General features: G+C 43.3%; 1 protein-coding gene across 1 annotated transcript in view; it reads left to right on the plus strand.

The window, feature by feature from the left end:
- Nucleotides 1–382: 382 nt before the first annotated feature.
- The window catches only part of SDC2 (syndecan 2), a 115,770-nt gene continuing 98,161 nt past the window's right edge, over nucleotides 383–17,991 (plus strand). Inside the window, exon 1 of the mRNA XM_054561119.2 lies at nucleotides 383–1,380. Within this exon, the coding sequence (XP_054417094.2) occupies nucleotides 1,321–1,380 (60 nt within the window). The 5' untranslated portion in view covers nucleotides 383–1,320. The remainder of the gene's footprint in view (nucleotides 1,381–17,991) is intronic.

Below are 17,991 nucleotides of genomic sequence, written 5' to 3' on the forward strand. Positions count from 1 at the left end.
AATCTGTTATTATTCACGGTCTCTATCCAACTTCTCATCAAATTACCCTATTTGTAGCTTCCAAACGTTAACACCTCTCTGCTGAAATGGAGCCTATAAAAAGCCTTAGGGGCATAAACTGTGTGTGAGGCAGAAATGATATTTAAGCCCTTAATGAAGTTAGGAGCTTTCAAACTGTTGCACTTTGGGTTTACAGGATCCTTCCTCCATGTCCCTTTTTTGGGGGTGCCGGAGGATTTGGGAGAGTGGGAAATACTCTCACTATATTACATTAATTATCTTCTCTTTTAAAATGCAATTTTCATGAACTGGCGATTTATGAACACTTCACATTGCTTGAAAGCATCTTACACTTTTTTTTTCCCTCAACTCACAAGGCAGTTTTTTTCTACTGGTCGAATTCTCAAGGCAGAAAAGCTACATACGTCCCTCGTTTCTTCGCTAATTGTTCTCTAGAAAAGGGAAAGTGAAGAAGAAGGGAAAGAGAAAAGACAACGGGGAAGAAAAGAGCATAGAGGAGAGAGGAAAAGTGGGGAAGAAAAGGAGCGAGAAAACGCAGGAGCCCTGGCTTGCCGGTGAGCAGACCCGGCGCAGCCACAGCGCGGAGCCGCGGCGCCCACTGGTCCTCGGAGCTGCCAATCGGCGTGTAATCCTGTAGGAATTTCTCCCGGGTTTATCTGGGAGTCACACGGCCGCCTCCTCTCCCCAGTCGCCCAGGGGAGCCCGGAGAAGCAGGCTCAGGAGGGAGGGTGGGAGGGAGCCGGAGGAAAAGAAGAGGAGGAGAAGGAGGAGGACCCGGGGAGGGAGGCGCAGCGCGGGAGGAGGAGGGGCGCAGCCGCGGAGCCAGTGGCCCCGCTCGGACGCGCTGCTCTCCAGATACTCCCGGAGCTCCAGCCGCGCGGATCGCGCGCTCCCGCCGCTCTGCCCCCAAACTTCTGCCGCAGCTCCCTTTCAAGCCAGCGAATTTATTCCTTAAAACCAGAAACTGAACCTCGGCACGGGAAAGGAGTCCGCGGAGGAGCAAAACCACAGCAGAGCAAGAAGAGCTTCAGAGAGCAGCCTTTGCGGAGCACCAACTCCGTGTCAGGAGTGCAGAAACCAACAAGTGAGAGGGCGCCGCGTTCCCGGGGCGCAGCTGCGGGCGGCGGGAGCAGGCGCAGGAGGAGGAAGCGAGCGCTGCCGAGCCCCGAGCCCGAGCCGCAATCGCTGCGGCTACTCTGCTCCGGATTCGTGTGCGCGGGCTGCGCCGAGCGCTGGGCAGGAGGCTTCGTTTTGCCCTGGTTGCAAGCGGCGGCTGGGAGCAGCCGGTCCCTGGGGAATATGCGGCGCGCGTGGATCCTGCTCACCTTGGGCTTGGTGGCCTGCGTGTCGGCGGAGTCGGTGAGTGGGCCAGGCAGGGGACGCGCACGCCGTTTAGGGTGTTTGAAGCTACGAGAGGAGCCCGCAGGGAATAGGGGAGCGCCACCTGGGGACCCCCCAGCCCCCCAGTGTACACCGGAGATCCGCTGGGACAAATGCGCTCGTCCGGTCACCCTTTCCCCCTCTTCCCTTCCGCAGAAAAGCGCTGCTCGCTGGCGTTGCCCCGCGGTCCGCGGGAATAGGGGCACCGAGAATTGCAGTTTGGTCTAGCCGCAGAGGCCCCTGAAGTCACTCCCAACTTCTTTGCCCTCGGCGGGTCTTGCTGCGTGATCTGGGAAGGACGGAGGGGAAAGGATGGCAGGAGGGGGGAGCCTGGGTCGGGCCCGCGAGGGAACGGCTCCTCGCGCTCCTCGAGACCAGGGATGACCTGGAAACTTTGGGGTCCCTTCCTTCGCACGCCATCCCCCCGCGCCAGCTTTCCTATTTGACTGCATGCAAGTTCTGGGGAGATAGGGGCCAGATTTAAGAGACCCGCGAGTGTCTAGAGAGAAAAGTTTGCAAAAGTTCTTTTGTTTGATGCTCCCTGCGGCTAGGAAGAGGTAACCGACACTACGTGGAATCGCAGTACGCGGTCCCTCAAGGGGACACTGGGGGATGCACGGAACGCGTCCGAAAATGCTGGGACGCCGGCCACTGGATTCCCAGTCCTGCGGCGACCCCCTCCTCGTTGAGGGGCGGAGGTTGGACCGCGGGGCGTCAGGGGCAGGAGGACATTTTCATAGGAGTTACACGGGAGTGCCTCAAGCAGGGCGAGGCGGGGTACGTGTGACACGGCGCTCGGCTTCGGGTCGCCTGGCCGCTGGGGGACAGAGGCATCCCTCCCGCCACGCTCGCCCTCTCTGGCCCTGGCGGGGCGCTTCTGGGGCCGGGAGGAGTCTCGTCTCCGGCGGGGCGCCTGCCGGCACCCAGCTTCCCTCCCCCGCCCTGGCGGTGGAAACTTGATTTCTCCTTTTGGTCGCGCTTTGGGGGCTGGAGCTTGTTTCCCCACGTCGCCCAATGAGCGCCCTCTAAAGGGAACTGCCTCCTTGGCCTCCTGTGGTCCGCAGCTGCCTCTACCTGGGCGCCAGGAGCTCTGTCGGGCCAGGTGGAAGCTTGAGCACCCCAGATTTCGTCTGCAGCCTCAGTGCCCTCTGGGGTCTCAGGGAGTGCGGCTGTTTCTGGCCCTTCTGGTTCCCCACGTCCTCTCCCTTTGCCATTTAATAACGTGTCAATTTCTAATTAACTGAATTGTCTCTTCAAAGACAAATTATATCATCTTAAGGTCTTTTAGGTAGTTTTATGAATTTGAGTCTCCCCCCCTTTTTTGTGCTGAGGCTACTTTAGGACTGGGAAACCTCTTTGGCATCGAGCGGCAGATGGACATTTTTAATCAGTGTGGGAGCCTCTGTGTGTGCTAGCAGATCCCCATACGTTCTTTGTGGTTGGAGAGCATGTGGAATTGGAAACTGTGCAGACTACATGAGTATTTTGGGTGCTCAGGTTGTAAAATAGAACTCCGAGCCTTATTAGTGTTTTCCTTTGGCAAATGATGGTTTAATTCGTTGGTATTAGTTATCTCCCAGCCAGTTATGATGAACTTTGGCTCTTTGTACACCAAAAGGTAGCGGTTCTCTTGTTTATTTCAGATAAACGTTGTTGCTCCTCTTGTTGCAAAACAGGGCAAAGGGACTTCATCTAATAAATTTCAAGAGCCTGCCTAAAAAACTGTGCATGGTTAAGGAGACCCTTTTTTTGCTGAGTCTTATTCGTGGATTTGCTAGGAAATGTTACTGTTTTGGGATTCTGGAGAAAGAATGTTTCTGTCTTCTGCCCCTCTGGGTTTTTGCATAAATCTACCAGTGCTCCTTAAGGAAGTTTTTTGGCCGAACTATATACCCGTCCTCCCCGGTGACAGCTTTCCCCTGAACTGTGTATCTTTGGGGTTCTAACATTTCTCAATTTGAACCAGAACTGGATGCTTTCAGAGTGAACTGCTTCATTGTGATAGACACTGTTTTCAGTAATTGGAAAATCATCCAAAAAGGGTGATTAGATATTTATAAAATGTCAACTTGGAGACTAGCAGAGAATCTTTGTTAGGCAGTGAGTCAGTCTTTCTAAATAGAAGCTGTTTCAAGGCCCAGAATGGCTAACAGTCCATTTAAATTACTTTTCAGTCTCTGTTTGTTTTATGTATAGCAGCAAAAATATAAATGAAGTCAAAAGACTGAATTAAAAAAAAATTAGCAATTACAGAATATTATTTCCAGGACTTTGCATTTTAATTTGAAAACTGCAACTGTTTCCTGGGATTTAGAAGTAGTGATTTGGGTTTAAAGTCTCCCTTTAAAAGGAAGAAAGGAAAACTGCCTACAGTTAGTGAATTCTTGAGTTTTATACTTAGCTCTGGGGGTAAAAAAAAGAGGTTCTCAGGAACTAAGGCTCAAAATTGCCTATGAAAAGGAACTGGTAGCTGTTCCTTTATGGATCCTGGAGGCAGCTGGGAAAGCCTGTTCCTAGTGATCCATTCATACTTTCCACTGGCAGGTTAGGACTTTGGCTGCGGAACACCAGGCAAGGGGAAAATCTGACTGAGTGTGGCAGTAGTGATATGCTGCTGGTTTTCTGTCCATTTTGTACATGACTGTTTATCTTTAGAAATAATATATTGCAGACTGCTATAAACACATAATTTGAACTGGAAATATGTTTAAGAAAAGGAAGTGTTTTGAACTAGGGGAATTTTATAAACATTCTTAGATGTCTGTAAATTAAAAGAAACTGTCAAGTCATTTGGGCCCATGCATTATCTCTCGGTGTATTATGAAAGGCAGGCTCTGGAAAGTTTGCATTAGAAGGGTAACTAAAATCGAAATCATGTAACTGTTTGCAGTTCTTTAGAAAATATAGTTTGGCTGTTTTATGAGTGAAACAAATTGCTTTTGCTAGGGAATTTTATAAAAACAAGGGCTCTTTCTTAGTTGGGTATTAGCAGAAGGAGGATGTCATTTAAGAAGGAAAGATCTTGAAAGATCAGGCTTGCAGAAAATGGATGTCTGAGAAGCAATTTGAGCATGCCCTTCAGCTTCTGCTTTTAGAACCTGATGTGTCTAGTTTTGATGGTAACCACCCTTCGAGGGGTAGCCTACCCTGTGTAATATGATCACTTAAATGGCACCTTGGATAATCATTAGTTTGGAAAGGATTTCAAAAGGTGAACTGGTTTGTTCCCTGGGTGGAACTAGTGTTCAAGTCTCCAAAAGCCCCCAGAGACCTGTCTGGCCAGCTAGAGGTGGCTTGGAGTCTCCTTAGGTTGGCAAGGCCCCTGAAGCTGACCTAGTCACACACAGCCCCACCAGCCCTGTCATTAAGGTTTGTAGCGAGTCCAGTCAAGCCACTGTGCTGGTGGCATACCTGCTGGTGGGGATCCAGTTGTCCTGTGAGGAATGCCATCTGAGTTTAGATTCTCCCTAGATTGTCCTTCTTCCATTGCCAAAAATCAAACTAAAAGATTTTGCCCATCCTTTTCTTCTTCCCAAGGCAAAAGAGTGCATTGCAGAATCTCAAAACCACTGAATTCTTTTCATGGACTAGAGGCCAAAATAAAGTCTTAGAGAAAAGCCAGAAGTAATGAAGAAGAATCTTTGCTAAAACCAATCTACTCTTATTTAACTTTTTTAGTCAACTGTGCCAGTACTATCATTTTCATTCTAATCATTTGGATTTAAATCTTGAAGAAGCCCTGGACTCATTCATCTTTGTTGGTTTCCACGTCCAGTCTGCCTGTAAGTCCACCTGTGCATTCATTCTGCAAATATTTATTTCGTACCTACTAGGTGCTTGAGGTAAAGCAGTGAGCAAACCAGGCGAATATCCCCCTGCCTTCTTGGACCTTGCATTCTAGTGATCTTTCCGTTCATTTCTTCATGCCTTCAGTGGCCAGCGTGAAACTTCCGTAGGAGTGCCAACTGGCCCCAGAATGCCCTGGCCCATGGGAAGCTGCGCTTAAAGATGCAACACCAACAGGTGTTTACCCAGCTCCTGACCTGAGCTCAGCACTGCAAAGAAGTCAGGGGTTTGGAAACGTGGTCCCTTCCTGCAGCGCTAATCTTTTTTTTTTTTTTTTTTTCTCTTGAGATGGAGTCTCACTCTGTCACCCAGGCTGGAGTGCAATGGCACTCTGCAACCACCACCTCACTGCAACCACCACCTCCCAGGTTCAAGCGATTCTCCTGCCTCAGCCTCCCGAGGAGCTGGGACTACAGGCACGTGCCACTGCACCTGGCTAATTTTTGTATTTTTCGTAGGGATTTTGTATTTTTTTGTAGGGATTTTGTATTTTTTAGCTTTTTTTTTGTATTTTTTAGATTTTGTATTTTGTAGCTAATTTTTGTGTTTTTCGTAGGGATTTTGTATTTTTCATTTCAACGTGTTGGCCAGGCTGGTGTCCAACTCCTGACCTCAGCTGATCCACCGCCACCGCCCCGGCCACCCAAAGTGCTGGGATTACAGGCGTGAGCCACCATGCCTGGCCATTGGTCTCTTCCTGCAGCACTAATCTTGATGGGAGAGAAAATTTCAAATGAGGAGCTTTCCCTCTTTTTTTCTTCCTTGGGGGCTTGCCAGCTTGTGCTTCTATGTCAGTAGCCTTGTAGTTGCCATTCCTGGCCCAGACACTTGCATGCAGTTTGGTTTGTCCTCCACCACTTTGATCATGTTGCCCATGGTCTAGACACCTCTGTCTGTCCTTGTTATCATGGCATATAGTCTGTACGCCTCTGCTGGATTTATAAGCAGCTCTATAATAGCCTTCCTTTCTAGTTACCCCCTTGATCACTTTCCACCACGTCTCCCAGCCCTGGCCCATTGATATCACTATCATGAACGCTCCCTGGACATTGCTACTTTTTCAGTGTTTCTCCTTTTAAATGCTATTGATTAAATGCAAGCTCCAAATACGTTTTCATGGCTGATCCAGCCCTGTTGTTTTTAATCCTTCTGTAAACAGCAAGGCATACTGATGATCAGAATCATTGGAAGTATGTGAAAATACAGATTTCAGGCCTCCTCTCAGACTTACACAATCAGAAGCCTGAATGGGAGTGGGAGTGTGGGGGAAACTGTATTTTTATAAAGCAACCGAGATGATTCTAATGAATCAGACTAATTTGGGAATCGCTGGTCTAGATCACAGCATTCCCCCTTAATTATGTGCTATTCTCTGTTACTACTAGGGTTTTCAGCAGTAGCTGGGCTTAGAGTACAAAGGGCTTGGGCTTGGGAGGTGGACAAGTCTGGGTTCAGATGCTGGTACCTTGCCACTTAATGTGTCAGAACTTGTATATAATGTGTCAGGACAGTATATTAAAGCTCTGAGTCACTTAAAAAAGTGTGTGTGTGTAAATTGGACCTAAGAATGCCTTTATAACATGACTGTTGTGAAGATGAAATGAAGGGAGCATATGAATGGTGCTTGAGGCACAGAAGATAGGACATTTTTTTTTCTTCCTTTCCTCTCTTGGCCTCTTTTTTTTTTTTTTTTTTTTTTTTGGCCATGAAATGAATGAAATGAGGGAGCCATGTCAGATGTTCTTATCTCTCTGACATTCTAAAGAGGTGAATTTTGTTTCCCATCAAGATTAGTGCTATGGGAAGAAACCATGTTTCCAAACCTCCTACCCCAGTGCAGTGCTGAGCTGGGTAAACATCTGTTGATGCTGCATGTTGAAGTATAGGTACCTGTGGGCCTGGACATTTTGGGGTTGGTTGGCACTCCTGCAGAAGTTTCACGCTGGCCACTGAAGGCATTATGGTTCAGGGTCAACTGAATACACCAGCCCCCAGTGGACCTGGGCTGGTTGTCCAGTTTTGATGCCTCTGCACTCAGTGTCATCAGCATTGCAGGGTTGGTGTCAAGAATAAAGAAGACATTGATGTAATGTCCTGACACATCAGCTGTGCACAATCACACCTCCTCCTCTTCCCTGAGGCTGTCCTGAGATTCCAGCACATGGGAAGGAGAGAGTTAGAATTTAGTCTGTGTCGTGTGTTGGTATGCCGTTGGTCATTTAGAATGGGGTGGCAGGGGTAGTGAGTATATTTTGGGGATCTGGGGGCAGAAAAGGGAGTATTTTTATTTTTTAAGAGTGGAAATGTGGCCTGGCGCAATATTTCATGCCTGTAATCCCAGCACTTTGGGAGGCTGAGGTGGGCCAATCACCTGAGGTCAGGAGTTCGAGACCAGCCTGGCCAACATGGTGAAACCCCGTCTCTACTAAAACTATAAAAATTAGCCGGGCGTGATGATGGGCACCTATAATCCCAGCTACTCGGGAGGCTGAGGCAGGAGAATTGCTTGAACACAGGAGATGGAGGTTACAATGAGCCGAGATCATGCCATGGCACTCCAGCCTGGGCGACAGAGTGAGACTTCATCTCAAAAAAAAGAGTGGAAATGCATGAAATTTCTTCTATTTAGCCATTTGGGCTTTAGGTCTTACTATTAAAAATCTCAATTGCATTTTGATAAGTCTGTTTCTAGGCAGCATTAGCTTTAGCAACAAGGATAGAGGGGTGAATGCCTCTGAATGGGAGAGGACACTGTTGAAATAGAATTGTGAATGTCTGTTTTTCTCGAGTATCTCAAAGAATTGGTAGAAGTGGGAAAAGGGAGAAGCCTTGAAATCTTTGGAGATTTTCCATTTGCATTTCACATCAGCAGAGTGAAGCCAACGAGTATGCAGCTGGTGGCGTGATAGCCAATGCATAGTCTTGGCAAAATGCAAAAATGTTATTAAAGACATGTTTTCACAGTTTTGTTCTCTACCATTCAATCTATTTTGTGAAAAATGTCACAAAGACTCAGTAAGTATGCTCTCTACAAAGCATTTTGGTGTGTTTTTTCTTTTATGATTACACAGGTATATTAAATACAAGTAGCCATGATGTTTAAGGAGTATGTGCAATTGATAGAATTTAGTCTCATGGTATAAGAATGACACATGGGACAAGATACACAATTATTAAAGGAAAATTTTTTTTTAAGGGAAAAGTTAAATATGTATTTCTTTTTTTTTTTTTTTTTTTTTGGAGACAGAGTCTTACTCTTGTCACCCAGGCTGGAGTGCAGTGGCATAAATGAGGCTCACTGCAACCTCCTCCCCCCATTCAAGTGATTCTCCTGCCTCACCCTCCCTAGTAGCTGGGATTATAGCACACACCACCACGCCTGCCTATTTTTTTTTTTGTATTTTTAGTAGAGATGGCATTTCACCATGTTGGCCAGGCTGGTCTTGAACTCTTGACCTCAACTGATCCACCTGCCTTGGCCTCCCAAAGTGCTGGGATTGCAGACGTGAGCCACTGCACCCAGCCGAGTTAAGTATGTATTTATGTGTAATTTGTTATTAAATATAAATACAGTAGACTAAATATACAACATTTTAAGTCAAGGAGAAAGCAAGGTTTTGTACACATGTAATTAACTATCTTAATCCCTGTGAGACCTCAGTTTTCCCATCTCTAAAATGATGGAGTTGAACGAGAAGAACTCTCTTTAATATTTACTTTTTCTGCACTTTAGGGTGTGGTAGGAGAAATGTGAAGATTAACTTAATAAGTAATTATTAATCCCCTGTCAAATACTTCTAATTTTATTATTGAAACATGGAATTTATTCACCTTACCAAAAGGCAAGTAATTTCTAATAGCTCATGGTAACCTGCTACCTTGAACTGAGTATTCATTGTTTACTAGGAGTGTATATATTGTCCCGAATATTCGTGATCTAATGTCTATTTGTATTAGTCTGTTCTCACTCTGCTAATAAAGACATACCTGAGACTACGTAATTTATAAAGGAAAGACGTTTGATGGACTCACAGTTCCACATGGCTGGGGAGACCTCACAATCATGGCGGAAGGCAAAGGAGAAGCAAAGACACGTCTTACACGGCAGGCAAGAGAGCTTGTGCGGGGAACTCCCATTTATAAAACCACCAGATCTTGTGAGACTTACTACCACAAGAAAAGTATAGGGGAAACCACCCTCATGTTTCAGTTATCTCCACCTGGCCCTGCCCTTGAAACATGGGGATTATTACAGTTCAGGGTGAGATTTGGGTGGGCACACAGCCAAACCATATCACTAGTATTTTTTAATATATTTTCTGATACAAGCCAGTGTAACATAAAGAACAGCTGAGTGGTAAAAATAACTTTCATTCTAGATAGACGACTACATGACTTGATATACTGGGGGGCTTTTTAAACTATAAGTCTCATAAAGTGTTTTAGGCTCCTCATATGGTTTCTGGCCTGGATCTCCATTTCCAGAGTGGGGCTTTTAACTGGTGCCTTCCGTTTGGTCCCTCTCTAGAGCACTTGAGCCTGGTCTGAGTACTGTGCAGACCACAAGCAAGAATCTGAATGAGCGGACTATGGTAGTGTTGCCTGGGTTTGGATACACTTACTATGTAACCTTGGGCAAGTTTCTTAACCTTTCTGGGCTCAGTTTTCTCATCTGTAAAATTGAATATCCTAAAATAAGTTTTTAGGATTATGTGAGACACAATAGGTAGGAACTTTTTAGCATAAGGGAATGTCCATGCTTTGTGTCACATGCTAGTTGTAATTCCTGGCTTTCTGCTTCTCTGAAGAATAAGGGCTTGGCACACACATTACTTGGGCTCATCTGATAAGCTCTAGCCCAGATGGTGGCTCAGCATATGCATGCTAAGGCCTACTTTTTCATAACGGGGGCTTTCTTCTTGTCTTGGGGTAGACTAGTTCTACGCTGAGATATTGGGAATATGTTTGTAGTCAGCTTTTCTCTAAAAGTGGATGATGTGTGAAAATATGCCATTATTATTTCTGGCTGATGAAAGGTTCCTTACAGGGACAGGACAAATCCGTGTTAAGATGTGAAAAGCTCATCTTTCCCAGTAATTTTACCTCTACAAATCTGTCCAAAGGAAATCATTACCAGGTAAATAGTATTTAATGTCTTTGTTGAAGTCTTACTTATAATAGTTAAAAAAATGGAAACAACCCAAGTGTACAATAATAGAGTAATTGTTAAATAAGATTCTAATTTAGACAGTGAATATCATGTGGCCATTAAAGATTTATTTGAAGCGTATTTATAACTTAGAAACTATAGTACACAAAAAGTTGGATATAAAACTATGTATAGTGAGACCTTGGTTATATTTTAAAAGGTGTGTGTGTGTGTATAAAGATAATGTATATATACAAATCCATACATGTCATAGAACTGTGTAGATACACATACACAAACATACACAGCATGAATACAAGTAAAACTAGGAAAATCAGAATAAGATTGGTAGACTGTATCAGTATCAATATCCTTGTTGTGATGTTTACTGTAGTTTTATAAATGTTACCATTGGCGGAAACTAGGAAGGGGCACAAGAGATCTTTGTATTATTTCTTACACTGTGTGTGAGTCTACAGTTATCTCAACAAAAATTTCAATTAAAAAATGGCACCAGAGCTAGATTGTTGTTCAAGTAAGTTCTGCTGATCCTTCAGAGAAAGATACGTTATAAAGCTCAGAGAATGATAGAAGGCTGTTCCTTCTCATTTTAGGAGGTTAGCATCACTCTATGTTAAACCCAGACAAGAAGAGCAGAAAAAACAAACCTATAGGTCAATGTCATTTATATTAGATGTCAAAATTTTAAATAGAGTATTATTAAATTGAATACAGCAGTTTATTAAAAGAATAATGATGAGCCCAAGTGGGATTTTTCCAAGGACAGTTTCAACATCAGAAAAGCAATGCAGGTATTAACAGTTTAAGGGAGATAACAATATGATCATCTCAACAGATGCAGAAAAAGCATCTGACCAAAGTACATTTGAAAGTATGAATATAAAGATCCCCAAATTCTGGTTAACTGAAGGCATATTATATTTGGGTAGTACATCTGTGCTTCGGACTCAATTCACTTGACATGTTTAGGAACCAAAAGGCCACTGTTTACAAAGTTGTTAGGCAACAGTCTCTAGTTGCATGAGTGACAGGTGTGTGACAACCCAATAAAGGATGGGCCATGACATATATAGATTCTAATTCATATGGAGTTGTTCTAGCATTGCCCAGGTTCACTGTGTACTCTCCCAAATTAAGACAATGCAAGAGATGGTTTTGAATGTTTTAGAATCAGATAAATTGGGGTTCAGTTTCTGGTACTACCACTTAAAAGCCATGTGGCCTTAAAAGCCATGAGAAGTCTCTTATCATCTCCAAGCTTGTTTCTTCAGTGTGAAACTGGGATTAGAATATTTTGCTTTTTGGTTATTTTGAAGATTAGCCTCAATAATGACTAAAATCTTCTAACACAAAGCCTGACCCATAGTAGGTGATTTAAACCTGTTGGTTTCTTTTTTCTTCTATCTTTAAGTTTTGTGATTCTGCAGTATATTATATGTTTATGTATAAATATATATGCATATGTTTTGTGTTTCTCACTTGCGTCCTGACTCTTAACACTATGGGACATATATTTTCACAAATTTAGAACTGTTTTTTTTATTTTTATTTTTATTTTTTATTTTATTTTTTTTTGTGTGAGCAACAAGGCTGTTTATTTCACCTGGGTGCAGGCGGGCTGAGTCCGAAAAGAGAGTCAGAGAAGGGAGATAGGGGTGGGGCCGTTTTATAAGATATGGGTAGATAAAGGAAAATTACAGTTAAAGGGGGGTTGTTCTCTGGCAGACAGGTGTGGGGGTCACAAGGTGCTCAGTAGGGGAGCTTTTGAGCCAAGATGAGCCAGGAGAAGGAATTTCACAAGATAATGTCATCAGTTAAGGCAGGAACAGGCCATTTTCACTTCTTTGTTTTTATTTTATTTTATTTTATTATTATTATACTTTAAGTTTTAGGGTACATGTGCACAACGTGCAGGTTAGTTACATATGTATACATGTGCCATGCTGGTGTGCTGCACCCATTAACTCGTCATTTAGCATGAGGTATCTCCTAAAGCTATCCCTCCCCCCTCCCCCTACCACATAACAGTCCCCAGAGTGTGATGTTCCCCTTCCTGTGTCCATGTGTTCTCATTGTTCAATTCCCACCTATGAGTGAGAATATGCGGTGTTTGGTTTTTTGTTCTTGCGATAGTTTACTGTGGTGGAATGTCATCATACAACTGGTTTATTTTTAGTCAGGCAAGTTATGATGCTTAATTATATTTTGTATTTCTCCTATCACTCATATTTCCTGAATAATACTTAGCTAAAACTTGCATACAAGTTGGAAATTTAGTTAAGACTGGAAAATCTTTGGTAGTACTTGGATTATAATTAAAATACTTAAAGAAGGTCAGCATCAGAACCCTAATTATTTTTATTATTTTTATTTTTTTTTTGAGACAGGGTCTCACTGTGTCGCCCAGGCTGGAGTACAGTGGTGCGATCTCGGCTCACTGCAGCCTCTGCCTCCCAGGTTCAAGCCATTCTCCTGCCTCAGCCTTCTGAGTAGCTGGGACTACAGGTGCGCCACCACACCCAGCTACTTTTTGTATTTTTAGTAGAGACAGGGTTTCACCATGTTGGCCAGGATGGTCTCGATTTCCTGACCTTGTGATCCCTCTGCCTTGGCCTCCCGAAGTGCTGGGATTACAGGCATGAGCCACCGGGCCCGGCCTGGAACCCTAAATTTTAAACACTGTTTTATATAAATTTACTAATGAATTAAAATCTTAACTTTATTTATATACTACTTCTGAACTCGCTTAAATAGGAGTGGTGTTTTGATTTGATTATTAGATTTGATTAGATTTTGTGATTATGCTGATTAGTTATTGAATAAGTTTTGTACTTGATAAATCAGCTTAACAATGGACACACGTTGCTATAAGCCAACGAAGGACAAAGCTCTTTGGTGGTCCTGCAAGTTAAAAAGAAATTATGACATGGTACTCACCTTCAAGTAACTACTATCTACCTTATGATTATTTAGAGAATTGAAAATGAGTTGAGCCAACACTTAAAATATGTGTTATATGTAAAATATGCATCAGTTTTCGTTGAATCTAGTTGGGCATTTGTACAATCAAAATTGCCAAAAAACCACAATGGAGAATAAGAAGAGCCCCTTGTAGAAGAGAAGTTACTGGTCTCCTGGAAAAGCAAAACCTTTCTAAAACCTTCCTTGAAGTGGCACAGTATGTTGGAGAAAAATGAGAATTCTGTTGATGACTTGGAGACACTTGATTTTCATTTGTTTCTCTTTTTCCCAATCTTCTCTTCAAAGAAAGACTTCCAAATGGTAAAATGTACAAAAGGTAGAAAGAGTAAGAAATTGTTTAGAACCTGAATGATCTGTTGATATTTCTATCAGGGGAGAAAGTAACCTTATATTTCAACCAGTCTTGATTCTCCATATTCTATAATCTTTGGGGTCTTAAAAGTGAGAGCTGGGCCTTTGTATATATCATATGTAATCAGGTAAAAAGTATATATTTATAATATATACTTATATATTATACACATCATATATTATATACATTACATATATGTATCTGGTGAAAACTTATAAGAGACGGAGTCTCACTCTGTTGCCCAGGCCGCAGTGCAGTGGTGTGATTATGGGTCACTGCAACCTCGATCTCCTGGGCTCAAGGCATTTTACTGCCTCAGCCTCCTGAGTAGCTCGGACTACAGGCACCAGTTCTGGCTAAGTTTTTGTTGTTGTTGTTCACATGGGGTCTCACCATGTGGCCCAGGCTGTGGACCTTATATTAGGTGTTCAGTTAGATCAAATAGCCTTAGCTGGCCGGACACGGTGGCTCACGCCTGTAATCCCAGCACTTTGGGAGGCTGAGGTAGGTGGATCATGAGGTCAAGAGATCGAGACCATCCTGGATAACACAATGAAACTCTGTTTCTACTACAAATACAAAAAATTAGCTGGGTGTGGTGGCGGGTGCCTGTAGTCCCAGCTACTCGGGAGGCTGAGGTGGGAGTATGGCGTGAACCCGAGAGGTGGAGATTGCGGTGAGCCGAGATCACGCCACCGCACTCCAGCCTGGGCGACAGAGCGAGACTCCATCTCGAAAAAAAAAAAAAAAAAAAGATAACTTAGCTAAGTAATCAAAGATGTATAAAAGTGTTGGGATAATTCTTACTGTATTCTTTTGGATTTTGCTTTTTTAGTTTTTGTAACAACGGATTTTAGAGCTGGAATGGACTTTTAAAAGGAAATACATCCAGAGAGGTTAAGTGATTTGTCCAGGATTACATAGGTAATTGGCAGAGTTGTAAATTTAGCCTATGCTGTTTTATTAGTATATTTTCTTATAAAACATTCCTTTTCTGGCTGCTTCTACTCCCTCATTCCCCACATTAATGATTAGCACCTAATGCACTTATTTCTGGCACATGTTTGATAAATAAATGAAATACCATGAAACACATTTTACGTTATACATTTAGCATCAGTGTGGTTAGTGGGTTTTGTGCAGAATCCTTTGGTGTTTAGATACTTTTTCAATTTCCAGCAAAACTGCTCCAACTAATTCCTTTACCTGCTGGTGAAACTTCAGGCTAATTATGGGAAGAGAGTTGAGAGGGCTGAGATTTGGAAGACCCAGAGACTGAAATAGAGTTCATTTGTAAGTCTTAGGAAGATTGTGGAGACTTATAGATAGAAAAGGAGATAAAAGCTTCCTGGAGATAAGAATCGGTACCAGAAGCAAAATCCTCATGAATTAGTACTGCATTTTCTGGGGGAAAGAAGGCTGCTATTGTAGTTAATAGAAAAAGAACATTCCTTGGATTTTTATGCTAAAAATATGTCAGTGCCTTCCAGGAGAGAGTCTGATGCATTTACAGCCCAGGTAGAAGTGCTTTTTTACCCAATTCCTTTTGCCAGTCTTAGATGTAGGCTCCTCTTTTCTCCCAAGAGTTTCCTCTTGAATATTGGCCAGGTGCGGTGGTGGCTCATGCCTGTAATCCCAGCACTTTGGGAGGCCAAGGCGGGTGGATCACGAGGTCAGGAGTTCAAGACCAACCTGGCCAACATGGTGAAACCCTGTCTCTACTAAAAATACAAAAACAGGCCAGGCGCGGTGGCTCGCGCCTGTAATCCCAGCACTTTGGGAGGCCGAGGCGGGCGGATCACGAGGTCAGGAGATCAAGACCATCTTGGCTAACATGGTGAAACCCCATCTCTACTAAAAATATAAAAAATTAGCCAGGCATGGGGGCGGGTGCCTGTGGTCCCAGCTACTCGGGAGGTTGAGGCAGGAGAATGGCGTGAACCCGGGAGGCGGAGCTTGCAGTGAGCCGAGTTCACGCCACTGCACTCCAGCCTGGGCAACAGAGTGAGACTCTGTCTCAAAAAAAAAAAAAAATAATAATAATAATAATTGGCCAGGTGTGGTCGTGGGTGCCTGTACTCCCTGCTCCTCGGGAAGCTGAGGCAGCAGAATGGCTTTAACACCGGAGGCGGAGGTTGCAGTGAACCGAGATTGAGCCACTGCACTCCAGCCTGGGTGACAGAGCAGGACTCCATCTCAAAAAAAAAAGAAAATAAAAGGATTATTGGTTTATAAATTTTATCATAACACAAATGTATTTGAGTCAAGCTTTTTCAGAAAAATAAGTCTGTGAGATATTTTTAAGAAAAGAATTTTATTAAAAGGCAGTAACGTTAAAAATTACCACAGCCTTCTCCTACTATAGTTAGGCATTTTCCATTCATTGTCTATAACTGTCTCACAACTGCTAGGCGGTATTACTTGCCAAGGCTGCATTTTATGTGGCCCAGCACAAGTTAGAGCCTCAGTTTTTCTAGCTTTAAATAGTCTTGCTATGATACTGTAAGAGAGCAGTGAAAGTGTCTAAATGTATCACCACTGTTTAATGTAGTCCAGTGTGTGCAACCCTGGATCATGAAGTGTCTAATGGCTGCAGCCTCAAATCATGAAGTATCTAATGAATGGTTGCAGCCCCGAATGAAGTGTCAGAATCTTCCTTTTCATTGGTTGGCCTAATCTTGCAAGTCACTGATATTCTGATTTCTTTACCAACTTTTAGCATATTGCTTTAATGGCTTCTCTCTGCAAACTTCAGTCTGCTAATGGGACAACTCAGAGGTAGAATTAATGGAACCTCTCTGAATCTCAGCTCTGCCAATTTCTGGACTTGGGCAGGTGATTTAACTTCTCTATGCTTCCATTTTCACATCTGTAAAAAGGAGATTAGTCATAGTAGCCACCTCATAGAGGTGTTGTGAGGGCTAATGCCCTAATTAATGGGTGTCAAGCACTAATAAGAGTGTGCAGGATAGAGCCTGCACTAGACTGTCAGTGTTGACGATGATTGAAATGGACAGCTAATTAGATGTACTGACCAAAGAAGACGGTGTCAATAGTCTTTTGAGGTTTTGAATATGAGGCAGAGAATGATGGTGCCACTGACCAGATCAGGAGGACAGACCGATTTTTTTCCTCTTCTTTTTGTGGCTCTTGTGTTTTGGTGAAAGGAGGAGGCATTTTGGTTTCTCTAGGTTTTCCGTCTGGGTAGTGGAGGGCATATTCTCCATCACGGGTTTTCAACCCTTGCTGCCGATTACATAAACTTGGGGAGCTTTTAAAAACTATTCATGCCTTGGCCCCATTCCAGACAATTAAATCAAAATCTATGTGGTTGGGTCCAGCTCCCTGTTAAAGCTTATTCTCACTTCCAGAAGGCTTGAGAACCCTGTTCTAGAGGACTTCTTAGTCTCCAGTTTAGAGGGCAGCCTAGCAGGTAAGATTTTGTATTCTTAATGTATGCTTTCTACTGCTGTGATTAAGCCCCATGTAATGAGGTGGCTTTCCAGGACTCATCTGCTGCCTGTCACAGTCTAAGCAGTGTGGAACTGGGAAATCCTTGCTCCCTTCCAGCTTCTTCCTTTTCTCCAATGTCTTTTCTGCTGGATCATACTTTTTTCTTTTGACTATTATTTTGGTGGATTTGGAAACATTTGAGAAGTCTTTAGCTATAAAGTAGCTATAAAGTAAGTTTATCTGAGGATGTCTTTAAAAAAAAATGCAAACATTGCCCTTCCTGAAGGAAAACTTTTCCTAGTGGAACAAAGGACACTTGTCCTCTTGGTCTGGTTGCAGAAAAGCATGTTTGGCCAGCTTATTAGATTTGCCTGAGTTCATACTTTGAACAGAAAAATTGCATGTGTTACTGATTGGAAATACATTCTGGGACTTGATTGAATATACTGATCATTTATAGGTCCTACATAGGTGTCTTAATAATGGCCTTCTTACCATACCTGCACTTAAGTTCAGCGATTTGGATCTGGTTCAAGTCGCTTCAATTCCATGGAGCTGTATTGTTTGCTGCTGAAGTAGGAAGAGAGAGTGCTTTAGGCTGTCTTGTGAGCAAGACATCTGAGTTGTCTTTAGTTCATGCTTAAGCACAAAAGCAGCAGCCCATCATCTAATCTATTCATAGTTTGCTTTGTTTGGGTATCTAATTTGGGAGCATGCTTGCCCTCACTCACTTCTAAAACACACAATTTTCCATCCATTGAATAAAAGGGTCTATCTTTAATTGACT

Source organism: Pongo abelii, chromosome 7 (assembly GCF_028885655.2).
Source record: "Pongo abelii isolate AG06213 chromosome 7, NHGRI_mPonAbe1-v2.0_pri, whole genome shotgun sequence".
Classification (NCBI taxonomy): Eukaryota; Metazoa; Chordata; class Mammalia; order Primates; family Hominidae; genus Pongo; species Pongo abelii.